Genomic DNA, 26,192 nt, shown 5'->3' on the forward strand with positions numbered 1-26,192 from the left:
CAATAAATACTGATAAAGTTGAGGAATGCTCATCAAACACTTATTTGGAACATCCCACAGGTGTGCAGGCTAATTGGGAACAGGTGGGTGCCATGATTGGGTATAAAAACAGCTTCCCAAAAAATACTCAGTCTTTCACAAGAAAGGATGGGGCGAGGTACACCCCTTTGTCCACAACTGCGTGAGCAAATAGTCAAACAGTTTAAGAACAACGTTTCTCAAAGTGCAATTGCAAGAAATTTAGGGATTTCAACAACTATGGCCCATAATATCATCAAAAGGTTCAGAGAATCTGGAGAAATCACTCCACGTAAGCGGCATGGCCGGAAACCAACATTGAATGACCGTGACCTTCAATCCCTCAGATGGCACTGTATTAAAAACAGACATCAATCTCTAAAGGATATCACCACATGGGCTCAGGAACACTTTAGAAAACCACTGTCACTAAATACAGTTCTTCGCTACATCTGTGAGTGCAAATTAAAGCTCTGCCATGCAAAGCGAAAGCCATTTATCAACAACACCCAGAAACGCCGTCGGCTTCGCTGGTCCTAAGCTCATCTAAGATGGACTGATGCAAAGTGGAAAAGTGTTCTGTGGTCTGACGAGTCCACATTTAAATTCTTTCGGGGAAATTGTGGACGTTTAGTCTTCTGGATCAAAGAGGAAAGGAACCATCCGGATTGTACTAGGCGCAAAGATGAAAAGCCAACATCTGTGATGGTATGGGGGTGCATTAGTGCCCAAGGCATGGGTAACTTACACATATGTGAAGGCACCATTAATGCTGAAAGGTACATACAGGTTTTGGAGCAACATGTGTTGCCGTCCAAGCAACGTTATCATGGACGCCCCTGCTTATTTCAGCAAGAAAATGCCAACAGTGTGGCTTCGTAGTAAAAGAGTGCGGGTACTAGACTGGCCTGCCTGCAGTCCAGACCTGTCTCCCATGGAAAATGTGTGGCGCATTATGTAGCGTAAAATCCGACAGCGTAGACCCCGGACTGTTGAACGACTGAAGCTCTACATAAAACAAAAATGGGAAAGAATTCCACTTTCAAAGCTTCAAAAATTAGTTTCCTCAGTTCCCAAACGTTTATTGAGTGTTGTTAAAAGAAAAGGTGATGTAACACAGTGGTGAACATGCCCTTTCCCAACTACTTTGGCACGTGTTGCAGCCATGAAATTCTAAGTTAATTATTATTTGCAAAAAAAAATAAAGTTCATGAGTTTGAACATCAAATATGTTGTCTTTGTAGTGCATTCAACCGAATATGGGTTGAAAAGGATTTGCAAATCATTGTATTCCGTTTATATTTACATTCAACACAATTTCCCAACTCATATGGAAACGGGGTTTGTAAAATTATTTTGTGCTAAAATAAATAAATGATCATGTTTCTTAAATAGTCAATAATATTAAAGTGCAAATGAAAATCCAGCTTCACCGCTTTAGTCATAATTTTTGCGCTTAAGAAACGTTTCTATGACTTCAGCTCCAGACCTCTTCTGATGTTTGATATTGTCTTTGCAGTCTTTTCAATTCTACATACAGTGGGGCAAAAAAGTATTTAGTCAGCCAGCGATTGTGCAAGTTCTCCCACTTAAAATGATGACAGAGGTCGGTAATTTTCATCATAGGTACACTTCAACTGTGAGACACAGAATGTGAAAAAAAAATCCAGGAATTCACATTGTAGGAATTTTAAAGAATTTATTTGTAAATTATGGTGGAAAATAAGTATTTGGTCAACCATTCAAAGCTCTCACTGATGGAAGGAGGTTTTGGCTCCAAATCTCACGATACATGGCCCCATTCATTCTTTCCTTAACACGGATCAATCGTCCTGTCCCCTTAGCAGAAAAACAGCCCCAAAGCTTGATGTTTCCACCCCCATGCTTCACAGTAGGTATGGTGTTCTTGGGATGCAACTCAGTATTGTTCTTCCTCCAAACACGACGAGTTGAGTTTATACCAAAATGGATACATGGATGATACAGCAGAGGATTGGGAGAATGTCATGTGGTCAGATGAAACCAAAATAGAACTTTTTGGTATAAACTCAACTCGTCGTGTTTGGAGGAAGAAGAATACTGAGTTGCATCCCAAGAACACCATACCTACTGTGAAGCATGGGGGTGGAAACATCATGCTTTGGGGCTGTTTTTCTGCTAAGGGGACAGGACGATTGATCCGTGTTAAGGAAAGAATGAATGGGGCCATGTATCGTGAGATTTTGAGCCAAAACCTCCTTCCATCAGTGAGAGCTTTGAATGGTTGACCAAATACTTTATTCTCAACCATAATTTACAAATAAATTCTTTAAAATTCCTACAATGTGAATTCCTGGATTTTCTTTTCACATTCTGTCTCTCACAGTTGAAGTGTACCTATGATGAAAATGACAGACCTCTGTCATCATTTGAAGTGGGAGAACTTGCACAATCCCTGGCTGACTAAATACTTTTTTGCTCCACTGTAAGTTTAAAAGGATTTGCAAATCATTGCACTCTGTTTTTATTTACGATTCAAACAACGTGCCAACTCCACTGGTTTTGTACACTTTTGTTACATCCTCACATGATGGATGGTCAGGACCAGGAAGGCCCCTCCGCCGGCGCACTCGGTGATGACGGCCAGGAACTGAGGGTTGACGGCGCAGAAGGTGTTGTCCTGGACGCTGCGTGTGATGGGCACGCCGTCGAAGCAGTTCTCCTTGGTGGCGGCTTTCCCAAACACGTGGCGGAACTTGGAGCTGCGGTACTGAGGACGCCATGACATCTGAGAAGCAGGAAAGGGAAGCGAGGTTATTTCGAGCCGTATACGATATGCTCCGCAGTGGTCATAATGCACGCGGCAGAGCAGTGAAACCAAAGATGCTCTACGATGACAAAAACATACCCGTATACATTTCCTGCCTCCAAACAAGTGGGTGTGGTCTCCTCCAGCAACACTTTTACCTCCAGCAAGCAGGTTAGATTTTTCTGAGCAATTAACTACTGCAGGGGTCGGGAACCTTCTTGGCTGGGAGAGCCAAAAAGCCAAATATTTTAAAATGTATTTCCATAAGAGCCATATAATATTTTTTTTAACACTGAACACAACTAAACGCGTGCATTTTTAAGTAAGACCAACATTTCTAGAGTAGAATAGGTCTCATTCTTTGTAATAACATTGTTATTCTGAAACTAACTGTGAAAGGGGTGTGGCCCGCGGTCCTGCAGCGAAGCGGGGTGTTGACAGGACCGGCCTGGAAATCAACGGCAGGTGGGTAGACGGCCCACCTGGGCCTTGTTATCTAATTACCTGTCGCTATGTTTATAAGCAGCAGCCAGGAGGAGAGACGGGGTTGGGGCTGGAGCCAGAGCGCGAGCGAGGACGAAAGAGAAAAAGACAATTGCTGGAAAGCAACTGAGGGACTTATTGAAAAATAAAACAATATTTTAACCCTGAAACAGGCTCTCTTGTCGGTGTTTGGTGGTCTGAAAAACCCCCACTGAACACAACTAAACGCGTGCATTTTTAAGTAAGACCAACATTTCTAGAGTAGAATAGGTCTCATTCCTTGTAATAACATTGTTATTCTGAAACTAACTGTGAAAGGGGTGTGGCCTGCGGTCCTGCAGCGAAGCGGGGTGTTGACAGGACCGGCCTGGAAATCAACGGCAGGTGGGTAGACGGCCCACCTGGGCCTTGTTATCTAATTACCTGTCGCTATGTTTATAAGCAGCAGCCAGGAGGAGAGACGGGGTTGGGGCTGGAGCCAGAGCGCGAGCGAGGACGAAAGAGGAAAAAGACAATTGCTGGAAAGCAACTGAGGGACTTATTGAAAAATAAAACAATATTTTAACCCTGAAACAGGCTCTCTTGTCGGTGTTTGGTGGTCTGAAAAACCCCCAGGAGAGCAAGCCCCACACTAACCAATAATAAATAAATAACTTCTTACCATTAACGCAACATCTCGGTAGGAAACGGATGGATGGTTTAAAAATGCATGAGAATGTTTTATATTTTCAACATTATTTTTAACACTGTGATTACAAGTGGAATTATTCATTACTTATCGTGTCAGCTAAGATTATTCTGAGAGCCAGATGCAGTCATTAAAAGAGCCACATCTGGCTCGAGAGCCATAGGTTCCCGACCCCTGAACTACTGCGACTCACTTGGGGCGTAACAGATGGTGCATGTATTTGAAATCCGATTTTTCAGTACGAAAATAGCACGAAATACAAAGGTGATACGTACAAATTCACAACAACTACGTTTCCATCCACTTAAATAGTCTAATTCCTAAAATAGTTCGGCATGTTCCATTTCCTTAGCTACCTTAATACAAACCCCGTTTCCATATGAGTCGGGAAATTGTGTTAGATGTAAATATAAACAGAATACAAGGATTTGCAAATCCTTTTCAACCCATATTCAGTTGAATATGCTACAAAGACAACATATTTGATATTCAAACTCATAAACATTTTTTTATTTTGCAAATAATCATTAACTTTAGAATTCGATGCCAGCAACACGTGACTAAGAAGTTGGGAAAGGTGGCAATAAATACTGATAACGTTGAAACACTTGTTTGGAACATCCCACAGGTGTGCAGGCTAATTGGGAACAGGTGGGTGCCAAGATTGGGTATAAAAACAGCTTCCCAAAAAATGCTCAGTCTTTCACAAGAAAGGATGGGGCGAGGTACACCCCTTTGTCCACAACTGCGTGAGCAAACAGTCAAACAGTTTAAGAACAACGTTTCTCAAAGTGCAATTGCAAGAAATTTAGGGATTTCAACATCTACGCTCCATAATATCATCAAAAGGTTCAGAGACTCTGGAGAAATCTCTCCATGTAAGCGGGATGGCCGGAAACCAACGTTGAATGACCGTGACCTTCGATCTTTCAGACGGCACTCTATCAAAAACCGACATCAGTGTATAAAGGATATCACCACATGGGCTCAGGAACACTTCATAAAACCACTGTCAGTAACTACAGTTGGTCGCTACATCTGTAAGTGCAAGTTAAAGGTCTCCAATGCAAAGGGAAAGCCAACAACATCAACAACATCCATAAACGCCGCCGGCTTCTCTGGGCCCGAGATCATCTAAGATGGATTGATGCAAAGTGGAAAAGTGTTCTGTGGTCTGACCAGTCCACATTTCAAATTATGTTTGGAAACTGTGGAAGTGGTGTCCCCCGGAACAAAGAGGAAAATAACCATCCGGATTGTTATAGGATCAAAGTTCAAAAGCCAGCATCTGTGATGGTATGGGGGTGCATTAGTGCCCAAGGCATGGGTAACTCACACATCTGTGAAGGCACCATTAATGCTGAATGGTCCATACAGGTTTTGGAGCAACATATGTTGTCATCCAAGCAATGTTATCATGGACGCCCCTGCTTATTTCAGCAAGACAATGCCAAGCCACGTGTTACAACAGCGTCGCTTCGTAGTAAAAGAGTGCGAGTACTTTCCTGGACCGCCTGCAGTCCAGACATGTCTCCCAAGGAAAATGTGTGGCGCATTATGAAGCGTAAAATACGACAACACGACCCCGGACTGTTGAACAAGGAAGAATGGTAGAGAATTCCACTTTCAAAGCTTCAACAATTAGTTTCCTCAGTTCCCAAACGTTTATTGAGTGTTGTTAAAAGAAAAGGTGATGTAACACAGTGGTGAACATGCCCTTTCCCAACTACTTTGGCGCGTGTTGCAGCCATGAAATTCTAAGTTAATAATTATTTGCAAAAAAAAAAAAGTTTAAGAGTTTGAACATCAAATATCTTGTCTTTGTAGCATATTCAACTGAATATGGGTTGAAAATGGTTTACAAATCATTGTATTCCGTTTATATTTACATCTAACACAATTTCCCAACTCATATGGAAACGGGGTTTGTACTATTCCAATGGGTCACTGAGCCAGACAAGGGTAATGCACTTATGTGACTAGAGGTTTGCAAGAAGACGAGTACTGGATGAAGAAGTGTGAGATACGGGAGTGTGCTCCACTGGGATCAGGGCTGCCCAGCCAGCATGTCTGCCTGCTGCCTGCAGGCTCATTATTTATAAATATGCTTGATGGACAAAGACAAAGATTGAGACGGAGCAGATGCTTATGTGTAGAGACAACTTGACGAGGACGAGCTGCTTAGAACATACCACGGTCTAATGATTGCTGTTTGATACGGATAAAACAACGGCGTTGGAAAATAAAGCAAAAACATAAAACTTTATAATAACGGAGAACTACTGCGAGAATTCAAGCCAAAGACAGGAGTTAACCTTCCCCTCCATGACAGCAGCGCTTTGCTGTGTTTAAGCACCGACTACAAAAATGATCAAAGAGCAGGGATGTCAAACTGGTTTTCATTGAGGGTCGTTTGTAATAATTAATATGATTCCCCCCCCCCCATTGTATTTAAAGGCCTACTGAAAGCCACTACTAGCCACCACGCAGTCTGATAGTTTATATATCAATGATGAAATATTAACATTGCAACACATGCCAATACGGCCGCTTTAGTTTACTAAATTACAATTTTAAATTTCCAGCGAAGTTTCTTGTTGAAAACGTCGCGGAATGATGACGCGTGTTTGTGACGTCACCGGTTGTAGCGGACCTATTAGCCCAGCACCAGACTTGGCTAAAAGTCGTCTCTTTTTATTACATAATTACACAGTAATTTGGACATCTGCGTTGCTGATTCTTTTGCAATTTGTTCAATGAATAATGGAGACGTCAAAGAAGAATGCTGTTGGTGGAAAGCGGTGGATTGCAGCTGCCTTTAGCACCGAGACACAGCCGGTGTTTCTTTGTTTGTTGTGAAGCTTTAACACGGAGCGGTCAAGCCAACATGTTTCTCTACGTCAGCCAGCAACTTTTTGGTTGGGAAAATTGTGATATTAAGTCCGCTCTTACCGGAGACTTCAGTGGATTATGGGACCTCATCCTGCAGCTCAAAAAGACAGCTGTGATCTTGGCTCCTCGGCTTCTCTCAAAGACACTGGCGTTCACCGCAGCCCTCCGACTTTCAGGTGTAACTTTACAATCTCACTAAAACACTATTAAAACAATAAGCAGATAAGGGATCTTCCAGAATTATCCTAGTAAACATGTCTAATTACATCTGAAACGCTCACACTGCCGCCGCTGTAGCAGTCACCTTTTCTTTTTTTTTCTTTTTTTTTTAAGTGCCTCACTCTAACTTTCCTCATCCGCAAATCTTTCATCCTCGCTCAAATTAATGGGGAAATTGTCGCTTTCTCTATCCGAATAGCTCTTGCTGCTGGAGGCTATGATTATAAACAATGTTCAGATGTGAGGAGCTCCACAACCCGTGACGTCACGCGCACATCTTCTGCTACTTCCGCTACAGGCAAAGCTTTTTTATGAGCGACCAAAAGTTGCGAACTTTATCGTGGATGTTCTCTACTAAATCCTTTCAGCAAAAATTTGGCAATATTGCGAAATGATCAAGTATGACACATAGAATGGACCTGCTATCCCCGTTTAAATGAGAAAATCTCATTTCAGTAGGCCTTTAAATAAAATATATTTTTTCCATACACTGTATAAAACATATCCGTAGATTTTACAGTATAAAACAGTCACCAGAATTTTACTTTAAAATACACAGTGTTTTGTTTTTTTAACAACTAAAGTAATACAGTAAATGGAAAAAGAGTACAGATGTTTTTTTTACTGTAGATTATACAGTGTTTTTTTTTTTTTACAACATATTTGTTACGGCTCAGACCCTTGCCTACGGCGCTCATCCGTCTGTGCGCTCCAGTGAGCGCACCTCAGGACACACCCAGGGACCCGCCCTGCAGCAGCCGTCAGCTGTAATCATTCACCGACAATCACCACACCTGCCCGTAATGAAGGACCTGCCTTCATAAGCCTGCACGACTTGGCATGTCAGAGCCAGAGTAGAGCCTTCCATACCTTCTCTGTGTTCATCACCGAGTCACGCTGTGTGTCGTGTGCTCCTGGATCTTCCCTGTCTTCCTCGTGCTTCCTGGTTTTTGACTCCTCGCTCGCCCCGGACAACGACGACTCGCTCCTGCCTCTCTACCCCGCTTCCGACCCTGGACTACCCTGCCTGTCTTGCCCTTGTCGGACTGCACCGCTTTCCTCAACACGCAACTCAAACACTTACGGTAAAATTCCAGTTAAATCCTGCACATAGCCTTACACCATACACACTCTTCGATCTCGTTCACACTCCATTTCCCTGGTTATATTATTGTATTATTATATATATGGTCTATATATATATATATATATATATATATATATATATATATATATATATATATATATATATATAAAATAAGTCTTGAGTATAATCCTGTAATTATAGTTGTAAGTGTAATCTTGTATAAATTTGAGGATAATTCTTCTGTGTTTTAGCACGTCCTGCTAAAAGGCTAATCAAATATCAGTGCTATATGCTGCTTTTAATCACCAACTGCAAACATATTTAAAGATCCTCAATAGGACAGGAGCACTGTGCTGTTTTTTTAGCATGAGCAGCGTAAATTCTAGTCAAAGATCCTTCATATGACAAGAGCACTCTGCTGTTCTTAAGGATCTACTGCACAATTTTAGTCAAACATCCTCCATATAATAAAAGCGCACTGCTGTTTTTAAGCACCCTTCTACAAAATTCTAGTCAAAGATCCTCCGTATAATATGTGTCCTTTTTTTTTTTTTTTTTTTTTTTTCCTTTTTCATGACAAAAACGTACCTTTTTCATGACAAAGGAAAAAAAAGGGAGGTTTTTGTGGTTGGTGCACTAATTGTGTAAATTGTTTTTTTTATGTTGATTTAATAAAAAAAAAATATTTTTTTATTTTTTTATTAATTTTTTTAAAATAAAAATTAATAAAAAATTCTTCCGTGGCCCAGTACCAATCGGACCACGGCCCGGTACCAATCGGGCCACGGCCCGGTGGTTGGGGACCACTGCTCTATATGACAGGAGTGCTCTGCTGATTTTAGGAACTACTGCAAAATGCTCGTCAAAGATCCTCTATATCAGTGGTCTCCAACCACCGGGATCGATTGGTACCGGGTCGCACAATTTTTTTAAATTAATTTTTCAATTATTTTTTAATTAAAAAAATTTTTTTTTAAATGTTTTTATTTTTTTTATTAAAACAACATAAAAAACACAAAGTACGCTTACAACTAGTGCACCAGCCCAAAAAAAACTCCCTTTTTCATGACAAAGAAAAAAAAAAAAAAGTCCTTTCTATATAACAGGAGCGCCCTGCTGTTTTTAAGGACCTACAGCAAAAGCGCTTGCCTAATATCCTCTATTTAACATAAGTGCGCTACTGATTTTAGGAACTACCTTAAAATGCTCCTCAAAGATCCTCTATATAAGAGGAGTGCTCTGCTGATTTTAGGAACGACTGCAAAATGCTCGTCAAAGATCCTCTATATAACAGGACAGGAGTTCTCTGCTGTTTTTAAACATAGCAAAATGCTCATCCAAGATCTTCCCAATGACAGGAGTGCTCTGCTGATTTGAGGAACTACTGCAAAATGCTCGTCAAAGATCCTCTATATGACAGAAGTACTCTGCTGATTTGAGGAACGACTGCAAAAGGCTCATCAAAAATCTTCTATATGAGAGTGGTGTATTGCTGTTTTTAGGGAACAAATGCACACAAAATTAAAGATCATCTATATAACAGGAGCACCATGCTGTTAGCCTAAAATCCTCTATATAACATAAGTGATTACTGATTTTAGGAACCACCTTAAAATGCTCGTCAAAGATCCTCTATATAAGAGGAGTGTTCTGCTGTTTTTAGGAATAACTGCAAAATGCTCGTCAAAGATCCTCTATAAGGGGAGTGTTCTGCTGTTTTTAGGAATAACTGCAAAATGCTCGTCAAAGATCCTCCAAATGACAGGACAGGTGTGTTTTGCTGTTTTTAAGCACCAAATCCAAAAATAATCAAATATCCTCTATAAGTCAGGATGAGCACTATGCTGTTTTTAAGCATGTCCCACTAAATTCTAGTCAGAGATCCTCAAATCGACTACTGCTCCCTGCTTTTTTGTGACAAGAGTGCTCTGCTGTTTTTAAGCACTCGCTGTAAAATGCCCGTCCAAGATCCTCTATACACGACAGGACCGCTCCGCTGTGTTTACAAAGTCAAAAATTATCGACGTGTATGACAGAAGTGCACTTTTTTCCAAATCACAGCAAGAAGTAGGGAGGCGGCAGAATATGCCAAGAATGTCAAGAGTGTGGAGGAGATACAGGAGACAGGTCAGGTAATACACAGTGGGGCAAAAAAGTATTTAGTCAGCCAGCGATTGTGCAAGTTCTCCCACTTAAAATGATGACAGAGGTGTGTAATTTTCATCATAGGTACACTTCAACTGGGAGAGACAGAATGTGAAAAAAAATCCAGGAATTGACATTGTAGGAATTTTAAAGAATTTATTTGTAAATGATGGTGGAAAATAAGTATTTGGTCAACCATTCAAAGCTCTCACTGATGGAAGGAGGTTTTGGCTCCAAATCTCACGATACATGGCCCCATTCATTCTTTCCTTAACACGGATCAATCGTCCTGTCCCCTTAGCAGAAAAACAGCCCCAAAGCATGATGTTTCCACCCCCATGCTTCACAGTAGGTATGGTATTCTTGAGATGCAACTCAGTATTCTTCTTCCTCCAAACACCACCAGTTGAGTTTATACCAAATCGTTTTTATTTAGGTTTCATCTGACCACATGACATCCTCCCAATCCTCGGCTGTATCATCCATGTATCCATTTTGGTATAAACTCAACTCGTCGTGTTTGGAGGAAGAAGAATACTGAGTTGCATCCCAAGAGCACCATACCTACTGTGAAGCATGGGGGTGGAAACATCATGCTTTGGGGCTGTTTTTCTGCTAAGGGGACAGGACGACTGATCCGTGTTAAGGAAAGAATGAATGGGGCCATGTATCGTGAGATTTGGAGCCAAAACCTCCTTCCATCAGTGAGAGCTTTGAATGGTTGACCAAATACTTATTTTCCACCATAATGTACAAATAAATTCTTTAAAATTCCTACAATGTCAATTCCTGGATTTTTTTTCCACATTCTGTCTCTCACAGTTGAAGTGTACCTATGATGAAAATTACAGACCTCTGTCATCATTTTAAGTGGGAGAACTTGCACAATCGACGGCTGACTAAATACTTTTTTGCCCCGCTGTATTTTGTTATCCACAGAGATGTGCAATCCTCTTGTGTTATCGACGAAACGTCAAATATCGGTGCTGAAAAAACAACAACAACAAGGATTGTGTTGCTCATCCTCTCAGTTTATGCTCTCGTCGATCACCTACCACCCTAAGGACTCAGGAATGTATCCTTCATGCCAGACCGTTCAGGTAAGACCCATCCTCACATGTATAATAAGAGCACTGGTAGCTTTATATCGAATGCCTGACAACAGGTGAGCAGTAAAAAGAGATGCCACCTGTTCCGGAATGATACAGAAGCACATGTTTGAATCCGGTCAACGATCAACGGACTCCAATCACCAAGAAACACCAAGAACCAGCTTTGACGTGAGCTCCCACGCAATCATCTAAGGCAGCGTTTGGCTCCTACAAGCAACAGCAGAGGCTTACGAGGGCAGAGACGCTGCCAAGGGCGGGAGAAAACTAAGATGCCAGTCACGTCTTGGCATCAAGATGATTGATGCCATGCCCACATACTGTACAGCAGCGGTCACCAATATGGTGCCAGCAGGCAGCAAGTCGCCCGTAAGGACCAGATGAGTCGCCCCCTGGCCTGTTCTAAAAATAGCAGCACTTACCAGTGAGCTGGCTCTATTTTTTTTTTATTGTATTTATTTACTAGCAAGCTGGTCTCGCTTTGCTCGACATTTTTAATTCTAAGAGAGACAAAATTCAAATAGAATTTGAAATTCCAAGAAAATATTTTAAAGACTTGGTCTTCACTTTTTTAAATGAACTCATTTATTTATTCACTTAGCTTCTTATAACTTTCAGAAAGACAATTTCAGAGAAAAAATACAACCTTAAAAAATATTTTAGGATTTTTAAACACATATACCTTTTTACCTTTTAAATTCCTTCCTCTTTCCTGACAATTTAAATCAATGTTGAAGTATTTTTTTTATTTTTTTATTGTAAAGAATAATAAATACATTTTGATTTAATTCTTCATGTTAGCTTCGTTTTTTTGACGAAGAATATTTGTGAAATATTTCTTCAAATTTATGATTAAGATTCCAAAAAAATATTCTGGCATATCTAGAAAATCTGTAAAATTTAATTTAAATCTTATTTCAAAGCCTTTTGAATTTCTTTTAACATTTTTGTACTGGAAAATATAGAAGAAATAATGATTAGTCTTTGTTAGAAATCTAGCTTGGTCCAATTTGTTGTATATTCTAACAAAGTGCAGATTGTATTTTAACCAATCAAAAATATATATTTATTATGAGAAATCATTAAGATGATCAGTGTTTCCACATAGATAAATATCATTAGTTATTAATAATATCATAGACTTAAAGGTAAATTGAGCAAATTGGCTATTTCTGGCAATTTATTTAAGTGTGTATCAAGCTGGTAGCCCTCGGCATTATTCAGTACCCAAGAAGTAGCTCTTGCTCTCAAAAAGGTTGCTGACCCCTGCTGTACAGTTTATGTAGACCAGGGGTGTCCAAACTTTTTCCACTGAGGGCCGCACACGGAAAAATAAAGCATGCGGGGCACATTTAGATATTTTTCATTTTCAAACCATAACAAAATATATGTATTTTTCAAAATGTACTTTACCTTTAGGGGTCCCAGGGACCATAAAGGGTCTCAGTTATTAAAATGTTAAAAATAAGTCACATTTTTATTATGTTTTATTCAACGGTTACAGTAAATCTCTATATCAACTTTAAAAAGGCTTTTCTGTCAAAAACATATTTGTTTTTTTAATAGTAAAACTGAAATATGCAGTATTTAGTAATTAGAGCCCTAGAAGATCAATAATGCAGGACACCATTGATTTTAATTATTTAACATTTTTGAGTAATCACAGTGAAAAGATAATTAAAATACCACTAATTATATTTGGCATCCAAAAGGTGCCACACTCATAAAGTGATACATTTTTATTTTATTTTTTAATTTTTGCAAAACTTACGTTACAAGATGAACTTCAGATATATCTGTCGATTTTACCTTTAAACTATTATTTTGTTTGTTTAATGCTATTTTGTCAAAGAAAACTTTTTTTTTATATGGCAACTACACAATATGTGCAATATTTACCACATAAAACATTTTAAAGTGAACTATTTGAACTAATTCTAGCTTTGAAAATAATTCATTATAACATGGATTTTTTTTTTGTCATTATTTTGTGTTTTTTAGCAATGGCAAAAAATATCAAAAATAAAGAAAGACCTAAGAAAAGAAAACAGCCTGCATGGCAGCATTGTGTCATTATTGCAACTTTTTCTCAATAGATTTCACCTCATTTTAATATTTTTAATGTTCTTTTTTATTTTTGCAATAGCATTTCCCGAATGTGTGGCAGGCCGGTAAACAATCAGCTGCAGGCCGCACTTTGGACACCCGTGATGTAGACTGGTTTGCAGGGCTGTCCGGGCTGTCCGGGCGGGGTTTCTTAAATGCCTCAAATGTCCGGCATTTTGAGTTAGGGATGCGTTTATTTTCAATGTACGTTCAGGGTTAAAAAAAAAAAAATTGTGAAGGTGTGTGCACGCAGCAGCATTCGTGAGGAAGGAGCAGAGACAGAGAGAGTGAGAAAGTTCACATTCAAAATACATTAAAATACGGTAAACAAAAACGTAAAAAAAAGTGAAATAAAAAAGCTTAAAGGTGTAATGTAATTTAGAAAAAGTTGCAATGTTGATTAATAAAACAAAGCTGTTTTTTTTTTCTTCTTTCAAACTGTCAAAGCTCAAAATATAATATTGAATCAAAATCAATGTTATTATGAATTATTGACCTTGTTTTTGTTTCTATTACTTCCCATCAAATATTCCACTTTAAAAAATATTTTCGGTGGAAGATTTTGCATATTTTGTTTGTTTGCCATTAAAAACACAGTTTTGTTTGACAAAAAGGGCGAAAAACAAACAAACAATCAAACAAAAACACAACATAAAAAAAATCTGAAATGTTTTGAAACGAGGGATAGATCTGAAGTTGATGTAGACTCCAGAGATTTAAGCGTTAAATCTAAAATGTATGTACGCCCTGGCACACCATTATCATCATTTCATGACTTTTATACTGAAATAAATACACCTACAACTTCAGTTAAATAGAAACAACAATCAGCAGCGGAAAAGTTTAGATCCATGAAGGAAAGAATATATATATATATATATATATTTAATGGGCTGGCCAATCGTGCCATTCAAAGTGGTCTTTCACATCATTTCATGAGGTGTGCCATTTATTTATCATGGCCCGCCACATTATTCAAGATGGTCTTCCACATCATTTGATGAGGTCTACCATTTCCTATGTTGTGGTCCACCACTTCATTAAATGTGGTCTTTCATGTGGCCCGCCACGTTATTCAATGTGGTCTTCCACGCCATTCAACGTTTTCTGCCAAGTCATTTAACGTGATCCGCCACATCATTTTTTGTGGTGGCCATTTGTGCCATTTAATGTGGTCTCCCACATCATTTGATGCGGTGTGTCATCATTAATTATTGTGGCCTGCTACATTATTCAATGTGATCTTCCACATTATTTGAGGATGTCTGCCATATAATTTTTTGTTGTTCTCCGCCAAGTTATTCAATGTGATCTTCCACATCATTTGATGAGTGCCATTTCATTAATTGTGGCCTGCCACGTTATTCAATGTGGTCTTCCACATCATTTGATGAGGTGTGTCATCTCATTTATCGTGGCCTGCTCCATTATTTAATGTGATCTTCCACATTATTTGATGAGGTCTGCCATTAAAATAGTGAGGCCTGCCACATTATTTGATGTGATCTCCCAAATCATTTGATGAGGTGTGTCATCTCATTTATTGTGGCCGGCCATATTATTCAATGTGATCTTCCACAATATTTGATGAGGTCTGCCATTTAAATATCGTGGCCTGCCACATTATTCAATGTGATCTTCCACATTATTTGATGAGGTCTGCCATTTAAATATTGTGGCCTGCCACATTATTCAATGTGATCTTTCACATCATTAGATGAGGTGTGTCATCTCATTTATCGTGGCCTGCCACATTATTCAATGTGGTCTTCCACATCATTTGACGAGGTGTGTCATCTCATTTATCCTGGCCTGCCACATTATTCAATGTGATCTTCCACATTATTTGATGAGGTCTGCCATTTAAATATCGTGGCCTGCCACGTTATTCGATGTGACCTCCCACATCATTTGATGAGGTGTGTCATCTCATTTATTGTGGCCGGCCATATTATTCAATGTGATCTTCCACAATATTTGATGAGGTCTGCCATTTAAATATCGTGGCCTGCCACATTATTCAATGTGATCTTCCACATTATTTGATGAGGTCTGCCATCTAGACATATCGGCCTGCCACATTATTCAATGTGATCTTCCACATCATTTGATGAGGTGTGTCATCTCATTTATTGTGGCCTGCCACGTTATTCAATGTGATCTATTACATCATTTGATGAGGGCCGACATTTCATTAGTTGACCAAATAGACCATTTCAATATGATCTTGCACATCATTTGATGAGGTGTGCCATATAATTTATTGTGGCCTGCCACATTATTCAACGTGGTCTTCCACATCATTTGATGAGGTGTGTCATCTCATTTATTGTGGCCTTTATGTGGCCTGCCACCTTATTCAATGTGATCTTCCACATTATTTGATGAGGTTTGCCATATCATTTATTGTGGCCAGCCACGTTATTCAATGTGATCTATTACATCATTTGATGAGGTCCGCCATTTCATTATTTGACCAAATAAACCATTTCAATATGATCTTCCACATCATTTGATGAGGTGTGTCATATCATTTATTGTGGCCTGCCACATTATTCAATGTGATCTTCCACATTATTTGATGAAGTCTGCCATCTAGACATATCGGCCTGCCACGTTATTCAATGTGCTCTTCCACATCATTTGATGAGGTTTGCCATCTCATTTATTGTGGCCTGCCATATCATTCAATGTGATCTATTACACCATTTGATAAGGTGTGCCATCTCATTTATTGTGGCCTGCCACGTTATTCAATGTGATCTTCCACATCATTTGATGAGGTGTATCATCTCATTTATTGCGGCCTGCCACGTTATTCAATGTGATCTTCCACATCATTTGATGAGGTGTATCATCTGATTTATATCGGCCTGCCACGTCATTTAATGTGATCTTCCACATCATTTGAAAAAGTTTGTCATCTCATTTTTTGTGGCCTGCCATGTTAGTCAATGTGGTCTTCCACACCATTTGATGAGGTCTGCCATCTCATGTATTGTGGTCTTCCACATCATTTAGGTTGGCCCGCTGACCGAAGTCAAATCTTGCCAAAAACAAGTTTGAGGTCCCTTCCTCAGACAGCTCTGGAGCAGGTTACAGAAGCCGAGACGTCACAGAAAAGGTAATTTGTGCTTCCCGTCTCGCATGAATGACGAAAACCCGCCAAAAGTACAGCGTCTATTTTTACCACACCGCTGGTGGCTGATCAAAAAGACTAAAAATCCTTGATGTATTCACGTTTATTTTAGTCGCCGTGAAAACACTCAAAGAAGAGACTATTTTTCTTCTTTCTGAGCCTATGGAGCAGTGGCAAGAGATGATTAAGATAGAAAAAAATAAGGTAGCCACTCCTCTATTTGCTCTGCAGTTCAAAGTTTAGCAGAGATAATCAACACATTGTTTACTAAAGAATCCGCTACCCCACCAGTCCATCCCGTCAATACCTCAATCCAATTGTCTGCCAGGACGTCTTATCCAAACAATGGCGACCTAATAATCCAGAACTTCCTTTCTGGCTGCGCTGAAAGTGGCGCTTGGGAGTGAAACTGAGGCGTGTGTACAAGTGAGTCACACCTGGATCTATTCTGTGTAATAGGATCACAGCGGGGGGGATTTCTGCCACAGTGTCACCTACTTCCAGGGCGGACCAGGCAGGTGAAAGGTGGAAAAGGTCCAGTGGGGTCAAAACCTGGACTTTGGAGGATGGACGTTCGTGTCAAGATGGGTTGTCGTGAAGGTTATTCGATGCCGAGACGCCTTGATCCTACTTCTACGGTCTAATAGGATAAAGGCTATGCTTGTAATCCAAGAGCTTGTCCCTGTCAAGGACCAAATAAACCAGGCCTGGGCAATTATTTTAACTCGGGGGGGGGGGCAAATTTAGAGAAAAAAAATGTGTCTGGAGACTGGTATTAATTTTAGGAACACTAAACCAGTGGTTTTCAACCTTTTTTCCAGTGATGAATATTTTTTTAATTCAAGTACCCCCTAATCAGAGCAAAGCATTTTTGGTTGAAAAAAAGAGATAAAGAAGTAAAATACAACACTATGTCATCAGTTTTTGATTGATTAAATTGTATAACAGTGCAAAATATTGCTCATTTGTAGTGGTCTTTCTTAAACTACTTGGAAAAAAAATATTTAAAAAATAACTAAAAACTTGTTGAAAAATAAACAAGTGATTCAATTATAAATAAAGATTTCTCCACATAGAAGTAATCATCAACTTAAAGTGCCCTCTTTGGGGATTGTAATAGAGATCCTTCTGCATTCATCAACTTAAAGGCCTACTGACAGCCACTACTACCGACCACGCAGATGAAATATTAACATTGCAACACATGCCAATACGGCCTTTTTAAGTTTACTAAATGACAATTTAAAATTTCCCGCGGAGTTTCTTGTTGAAAACGTCGCGGAATGATGACGCGTGTTTGTGACGTCTCGGGTTGTAGCGGACATATTAGCCCAGCACCACTTACGGCTAAAAGTCTTCTCTTTTCATCGCATAATTACACAGTAATTTGGACATCTGTGTTGCTGAATCTTTTGCAATTTGTTCAATTAATAATGGAGACGTCAAAGAAGAATGCTGTTGGTGGAAAGCGGTGGATTGCAGCTGCCTTTAGCACCGAAACACAGCCGGTGTTTCTTTGTTTGTTGTGAAGCTTTAACACAGAGCGTTCAAGCCAACATGTTTCTCTACGTCAACCAGCAAGTTTTTGGATGGGAAAATTGTGATATTAAGTCGGCTCTTACCGGAGACTTGAGTGGAATATGCGACCTGATCCTGCAGCTCAAAAAGGCAGCTGTGATCTTGGCTCCTCGGCTTCTCTTACAGACACTGGCGTTTACCGCAGCCATCCGACTTTCAGGTATGACTTTAATATTAACACAATAAGAAGGGATTTTCCAGAATTATCCTAGTAAATGTGTCTAATTACATCCCACTGCCGCCACCTGGAGCTGTCTCCTTTTCTTTTTTTTCTTTTTGTGCTTCACTCTAACTTTCCTCATCCCCGAATCTTTCATCCTCGCTCAAATTAATGGGGAAATCGTCGCTTTCTCGGTCCGATTCGCACTTGCTGCTGGTGGCCATGATTATAAACAATGTTCAGATGTGAGGAGCTCTACAACCCGTGACGTCACGCACACATCGTCTGCTACTTCCGGTATAGGCAAGGCTTTTTTATTAGCGACCAAAAAAGTTGCAAACTTTATCGTGGATGTTCTCTACTAAATCCTTTTAGCCAAAATATGGCAATATCGCGAAATGATCAAGTATGACACATAGAATGGACCTGCTATCCCCGTTTAAATAAGAAAATCTCATTTCAGTAGGCCTTTAATTCTGAACATTTCTTCACAATAAAGAAATCTTTAACATCAATATTTATGGAACATGTCCACAAAAAATCTAGCTGTCAACACTGAATATTGCATTGTTGCATTTCTTTTCACAGTTTATGAACTTACATTCACATTTTGTCGAAGTATTATTCAATAAATATATTCATAAAGGATTTTTGAATTGTTGCTATTTTTAGAATATTTTTTAAAAATCTCACGTACCCCTTGGCATACCTTCAAGTACCAAGAGGGGCACGCGTACCCCCATTTGAGAACCACTGCACTAAACCAAAACCTCACAATAATGTCTGATTGAATGCTAAAAACGTTATGACATCCATCCATCCATTTTCTACCGGGGTGGTGCTGGTGCCTATCTCAGCTGCAATTTGGGCGGAAGGCGGGGTACACCCTGGACAAGTCGCCACCTCATCGCAGGGCCAACACAGATAGACAGACAACATTCACACACTAGGGACCATTTAGTGTTGCCAATCAACCTATCCCCAGGTGCATGTCTTTGGAAGTGGGAGGAAGCCGGAGTACCTGGAGGGAACCCACGCAGTCACGGGGAGAACATGCAAACTCCACACAGAAAGATCCCGAGCCCGGGATTGAACTCGACAGACCGCCTTAAAAAACGGAATGGAATTTCACATTTTTTGACTGAATGAGACACCCAGAATGTACATGAAAATAAAGAATGTGGAATTTACAATGCTAACTATGAAGGATAAAACAGTAAATATTAAGGCTGCGAATCTTTGGGTGTCCCACGATTTGATTCAATATCGATTCTTGGGGTCACGATTCGATAATATATCGATTTTATTCGATTCGATTTGATTCAAAAACTATATTTTTTCGATTCAAAAGGATTGTGTATTCATTCAATACATAGATTTCAGCAGGATCTACCCCAGTCTGCTGACATGCTAGCAGAGTAGTAGATTTTTTTTTTTTAAAAAGCTTTTATAATTGTAAAGGACAATGTTTTATAAACTGATTGCAATAATGTAAATTTGTTCTAACTATTAAAGCAAAAATATGACTTATTTTATCTTTGTGAAAACATTGGACACAGTGTGTTGTCAAGCTTATGAGATGCCATGCAAGTGTAAGCCACTGTGACACTATTGTTCTTTTTTATTAATTTTATAAATGTCTAATAATAATGTCAGTGAGGGATTTTCAATCACTGCTATGCTGAAATTATAACTAATATTGATACTGTTGTTGATAAGATTCATTTTTGTTTCACTACTTTTGGTTTGTTCTGTGTGGTGTTTGTGTCTCCTCTCAATTGTTCTGTTTATTGCAGTTCTGAGTGTTGCTGGCTCAGGTTTGCTTTTGGAATTGGATTGTATTGTTATGGTATTGCTGTGTAGTGGTTTGTTGGATTGATTTAAAAAAAAAAAAGATTTAAAAAAAAAAAAGAGAATCGATTCTGAATCGCACAACGTGAGAATCGCGATTGGTATTCGAATCGATTTTTTCCCACACCCCTACTAAATATTGACAACATATGAATGTCACATCCCCCCTCCATCCACATATTTTTACAATCAATAAAAATGCAACAAACACAGCAAAATATGAACGGCAAGGGTAAAAAAACAACAAACACCTACTATCTGATACATCACTAAGCTTTAGAACAGGGATCTCAAACTCACTTCACCTGGGGGCCACTGGATGCAGAGTCTGGGTGAGGCTGGGCCGCAAGAAAAGATTTCCCCCAAAAATATTGCATACTCCTCCGCATGTCTAGTTGTATAATGACGTTTCAAATTGTATCCCTTGTGCACCGCAACTTTCTCTGTGCAAATAAGACATGTCGGGGTGCCGCTGTGCTCAACAAAGAAATATTGCATCTCCCACTTTTCCTGGAACTGTCTTTGCTCATCACTAACCTTTCTCTTCACTTCAGGCCTTGAAAAAGACATGTTTGGGGTTGTGGAATATATTTGTATTTAGCCGACGCACTGAAAATAAGGTTATTTCCGCAATGTGTGTCGTTCCGCTTTTCCTCCCTACAGCAACACGGCGGTCGGCGGAGAATAGCCGGGAAAGTACCTGGATAGCGAGCGCAAAAAAGTGACGGCTCCCGGAGTATTATCCGCCGTCACATAGAAATATATGTAGTGTTCATCGTGTGACGCAATGCAAATTAAACAAGACAAAAACAAATAACGGTTAGAAGTGGTCTAGGTGCGACTGCAGCCAGGCACGTAAGAAAACCCTCACCTCCACCGCAACGTCTTTGTCGCTTTCACTCATTTGCCGCTTTTCCACTAACGCAGGGGTAGGCAACCCAGAATGTTGAAAGAGCCATTTTGGAGCCAAATAACAATGCTGTCAAGCGCCATACATATAAAACGTTCATATATAAGACCTACTGAAAGCCACTACTAGCGACCACGCAGTTTGATAGTATATATATCAATGATGAAATATTAACATTGCAACACATGCCAATACGGCCGCTTTAGTTTACTAAAATGCAATTTAAAATTTCCCGCGAGGTATCCTGTTGAAAACGTAGCGGTATGATGGCGCGTGCGTTTGACGTCTCGGGTTGTAGCGGACATTATTTTCCAGCCCGATCCAAGCTATAAGTAGTCTGCTTTAATCGTATAATTCTACAGTATTCTGGACATCTGTGTTGCTGAATCTTGTGCAATTTGTTCAATTAATAATGGAGAAGTCAAAGAAGAAAGATGGAGGTGGGAAGCTTTTAGCCTTTAGCCACACAAACACACAGTGTTTCCTTGTTTAAAATTCCCGAATGGGAAGCTTTACTATGGATCAGAGCGGTCAAGCGAACATGGATCCCGACTACATGTCAACCGGCAGTTTTCGCTGAGAAAATTGTGGTAATAAGTCGGCTCTTACCGGAGACATCAGCGGAGCGTCCGTCCTGCTGCAGCTGCGTGACTTCCCTCAAAGACTCTGGCGTCAACACACCCGTGGCCACACCCCTCCGACTTTCAGGTACTGTTTAATCTCACTAAAACACTAGCAACATAATAAGCAGATAAGGGATTTTCCAGAATTATCCTAGTAAATGTGTCTTATAACATCTGAATCGCTCCAACTGCAATCACCTTTTTTTTTTTCCCTAGTCCTTAACTCTAAATTTCCTCATCCACGAATCTTTCATCCTTGCTCAAATTAATGGGGAAATTGTCGCTTTCTCGGTCCGAATAGCTCTTGCTGCTGGTGGCCATGATTGTAAACAATGTGAGGAAGTGAGGGGCCCCACAACCCGTGACGTCACGCGCACATCGTCTGCTACTTCCGGTACAGGCAAGGCTTTTTTTTTTATCAGCACCAAAAGTTGCGAACTTCATTGTACTAAATCCTTTCAGCAAAAATATGGCAATATCGCGAAATGATCAAGTATGACACATAGAATGGACCTGCTGTCCCCGTTTGAATAAGAACATCTCATTTCAGTAGGTCTTTAAAGGTGGGGGCCGCAAAATAAAGTCTCCCGCGAATTAGATGACCATAGTAACTAATTAGATCGCCATAGTAACTAATTAGATGACCATAGTAACTAATTACATGACCATAGTAACTAATTAGATGACCATAGTAACTAATTAGATGACCATAGTAACTAATTAGATCGCCATAGTAACTAATTAGATGACCATAGTAACTAATTAGATGACCATAGTAACTAATTACATGACCATAGTAACTAATTAGATGACCATAGTAACTAATTAGATGACCATAGTAACTAATTAGATGACCATAGTAACTAATTAGATGACCATAGTAACTAATTAGATCGCCATAGTAACTAATTAGATGACCATAGTAACTAATTAGATGACCATAGTAACTAATTAGATGACCATAGTAACTAATTACATGACCATAGTAACTAATTACATGACCATAGTAACTAATTAGATGACCATAGTAACTAATTAGATGACCATAGTAACTAATTACATGACCATAGTAACTAATTAGATGACCATAGTAACTAATTAGATGACCATAGTAACTAGTATATCCAGCAAAAGCGCAGATTCCAAGCATTGAAAGACTTAGTAAAGTTGAAAACATGAGTGCACATCATAATGGCAGCTACACTTTCCAGCTTTAAAGATGTCAAAAAAAATGATTTGGGAATGTCCAGCAGGCCAGATTGAAAAGCGGGTGAGAGGACCCCGCTGTGTGCTGGGCTCTGTAAAAAATCCTCAATTAGGGCTGGGTGATGTATCGATATACTCGATATATGGCGGGTTTGTTTCTGTGCGATATAGAAAATGACTATATCGTGATATAGTCTCACACAGTTGCTTTTAGCTGCGGGCATTACACTACGGGCGTTTCTCGCTCTTTCTTGTCTATTTTTCTCACAGAGACATAAACAAGCGCACCTTCCTACATACGTCACATACTGTCATACGCCCTCGCAGAGCAGAGAGGTAGCTACATGGGTAACATTAGCTGTGATGCTAGCGGAGCGGTGCGAGTGGTAATACGAGAGAGAGAGAAGGTGCGGATAATTACTTCCCGAGAAAAACAGCACGGGGTCCATCGTCTGGCGATGGTTTGGCTTCAAGCGGGAAGATTTTTAACAATTGTGCGGCAAAAGCGTTGCTACAAAAAGTAGCAGCGCTGCTAATTTGTAGCATCATTTGAAAAGTCACCCACTAAAGCAGACCGCAGACATGCGGGCCGTTGAACTTTTCAATCTGGCTCGCAGGACATTCCCAAATCATTTTTTTTTTAGATCTTTAAGATGGAAAGTGATGTGTAGTCATGTTTTCTAATGACTGTAAGTCTTCAACTATACAAAGTATTTCAATGGTTGGAATCGGCCCTTATGGATGATATACTACTTACTATGGTCATCTAATTAAGTGAAGTGAATTTTATTTATATAGCGCTTTTCTCAAGTGACTCAAAGCGCTTTACATAGTGACACCCAATATCTAAGTTACATTTAAACCAGTGTGGGTGGCACTGGGAGCAGGTGGGTAAAGTGTCTTGCCCAAGGACACAACGGCAGTAACTAGGATGGCACAAGTGGGAATCGAACCTGCAACCCGAGCTATGCCGGTATGGTCATCTATTCAGTGGTTCTCAACCTTTTTTCAGTGATGTACCCCCCTGTGAACATTTTTTTAATTCAAGTACCCCCTAATCAGAGCAAAGCATTTTTGGTTGAAAAAAAGAGATAAAGAAGTAAAATACAGCACTATGTCATCAGTTTATGATTTATTAAATTGTATAACAGTGCAAAATATTGTTCATTTGTAGTAGTCTTTCTTGAACTATTTGGAAAAAAAATATTCAAAAATAATTAAAAACTTGTTGAAAAATAAACAATTGATTCAATTATAAATAAATATTTCCCCACATAGAAGTAATCATCAACTTAAAGTGCCCTCTTTGGGGATTGTAATAGAGATCCATCTGGATTCATCAACTTCATTCTAAACATTTCTTCACAAAAAAAGAAATCTTTAACATCAATATTTATGGAACATGTCCACAAAAAAATCTGTCTGTCAACACTGAATATTGCATTGTTGCATTTCTTTTCACAGTTTATGAACTTACATTCATATTTTGTTGAAGTATTATTCAATAAATATATTTATAAAGGATTTTTGAATTGTTGCTATTTTTAGCATATTTAAAAAAATCTCACGTACCCCTTGGCATACCTTCAAGTACCCCCTGGGGTACGCGTACCCCCATTTGAGAACCACTGTTCTATGTCACAGCAACTCAGACGAGGCACCAGGCAGTGTGGGCGGGAAGCGTTTCCACAGACGAGGAAGGAGATTTTCACAACCAAAAGTTCTAAAGCTTAGTGATATATAGGATAGAATAGAATAGAATAGGAAGTAGTTTATTGATTCCTGGGGGAAATTCAGCAAATATAAGATATATCAGATTGGAGGTGAATTATTTTGTACCCTTCGCGTTCATATTTCACTGTTTGTTGCAGTTTTGTTGCGTTTCACTTGATTATAAAATATGTCGATCCAAAGGGGGTGTGACGTTCATATTTTGTGAATATTCAGTGTTTTATCCTTCATAGAAAAATGTAAAATTCCATTACGTTTTTTAAGGCGGTCTGTCATAACGTTTTTAGCATTCAATCAGACATTATTGTGAAGTTTTGTATTAGTGTTCCTAAAAATAGATATACCGGCCTCCAGACACATTTTTTTCTCTAAATCTGGCCCCCCGAGTCAAAATAATTGCCCAGGCCTGCGCTAGAGAATGAAGAGTGCTTGAAACTCCGCATGTCAACATCCCCGCTCGGTGCCACGACAACAAAATGCCGAAGCAACTATTTCCAAAACAACACCGTATGAAAAAATAGTCAACAATAGAAGGAGATGACGTCTGCAGGAACCTACTTATAGTGAAGGACATACACTATTTGATTTCCTATTATGCAGCTCATTTTTATTTGACACTTATTGAAATATCTTGTGTGACATCATGCACAAAAGTGCAATTTATTTGTTTTAAAGTATTGTAGTGGCGCTCTGTACAAAACGTGCTCTTTAATTTAGTGTTGTTTTGATATGTCATCTTAGTGACATCATGCACTAAAGTGCAATAATAGCTTGTTTTATAATGTCTCTGACAATCTTGCACATTCTGTTTTGGAATTTATATGAATGTTTGTGCCACTGCTTAATAACTGTTTAATAAATACAGTTTTAGTTAATTGACTTAGTTGTGGTTTCCTTCTCTGCATGAAAGTTTAAAAGTAGCATATATGAATGCAGTATGAAGAAGACTGTTTGAATGTAGACACATAGAATCATCATACTGCTGTGATTATATGCATCAAGTGTTCATTCAAGGCTAAGGCAAAAATATGAAGATATATATGGTGTATCGTGACATGGCCTAAAATCATCGAGATATTAATAAAAGGCCATATCGCCCAGCCCTAGCTTCAATAATAAATTGCAAATTGTGTTTTGACAACGTAGCAATTTTGTGGAATCTCATTGTCAAAGTGGCTGATGGATGGAAAAGCTGACATTCTTTTCTGCTGTACAAAAAAACCAGGGAAGTTGTCACGTGGTGAAATTCGTAAATAAAAGCCAATACAATGATTTGCAAATAATTTTCAACTTATATTCAATTGAATAGACTGCAAAGACAAGATATTTAATGTTGGAACTAAAAAGCTTTTTTTGCAAATAATCATTAACTTCGAATTTAATGACAGCAACACACTGCAAAAAAGTTGTCACGGGGGCATTTTTACCACTGTGTTACATGGCCTTTCCTTTTAACAAC

General features: G+C 39.2%; 1 protein-coding gene across 1 annotated transcript in view; it reads right to left on the minus strand.

Moving 5' to 3' along the window:
- coro2aa (coronin 2Aa) overlaps nt 1-26,192 on the minus strand; it is a 142,990-nt gene that overhangs the window by 52,599 nt on the left and 64,199 nt on the right. Inside the window, exon 3 of the mRNA XM_061881029.1 lies at nt 2,585-2,785. Within this exon, the coding sequence (XP_061737013.1) occupies nt 2,585-2,785 (201 nt within the window). The remainder of the gene's footprint in view (nt 1-2,584; nt 2,786-26,192) is intronic.

Source organism: Nerophis ophidion, linkage group LG20 (assembly GCF_033978795.1).
Source record: "Nerophis ophidion isolate RoL-2023_Sa linkage group LG20, RoL_Noph_v1.0, whole genome shotgun sequence".
In the NCBI taxonomy this organism is placed as follows: Eukaryota; Metazoa; Chordata; class Actinopteri; order Syngnathiformes; family Syngnathidae; genus Nerophis; species Nerophis ophidion.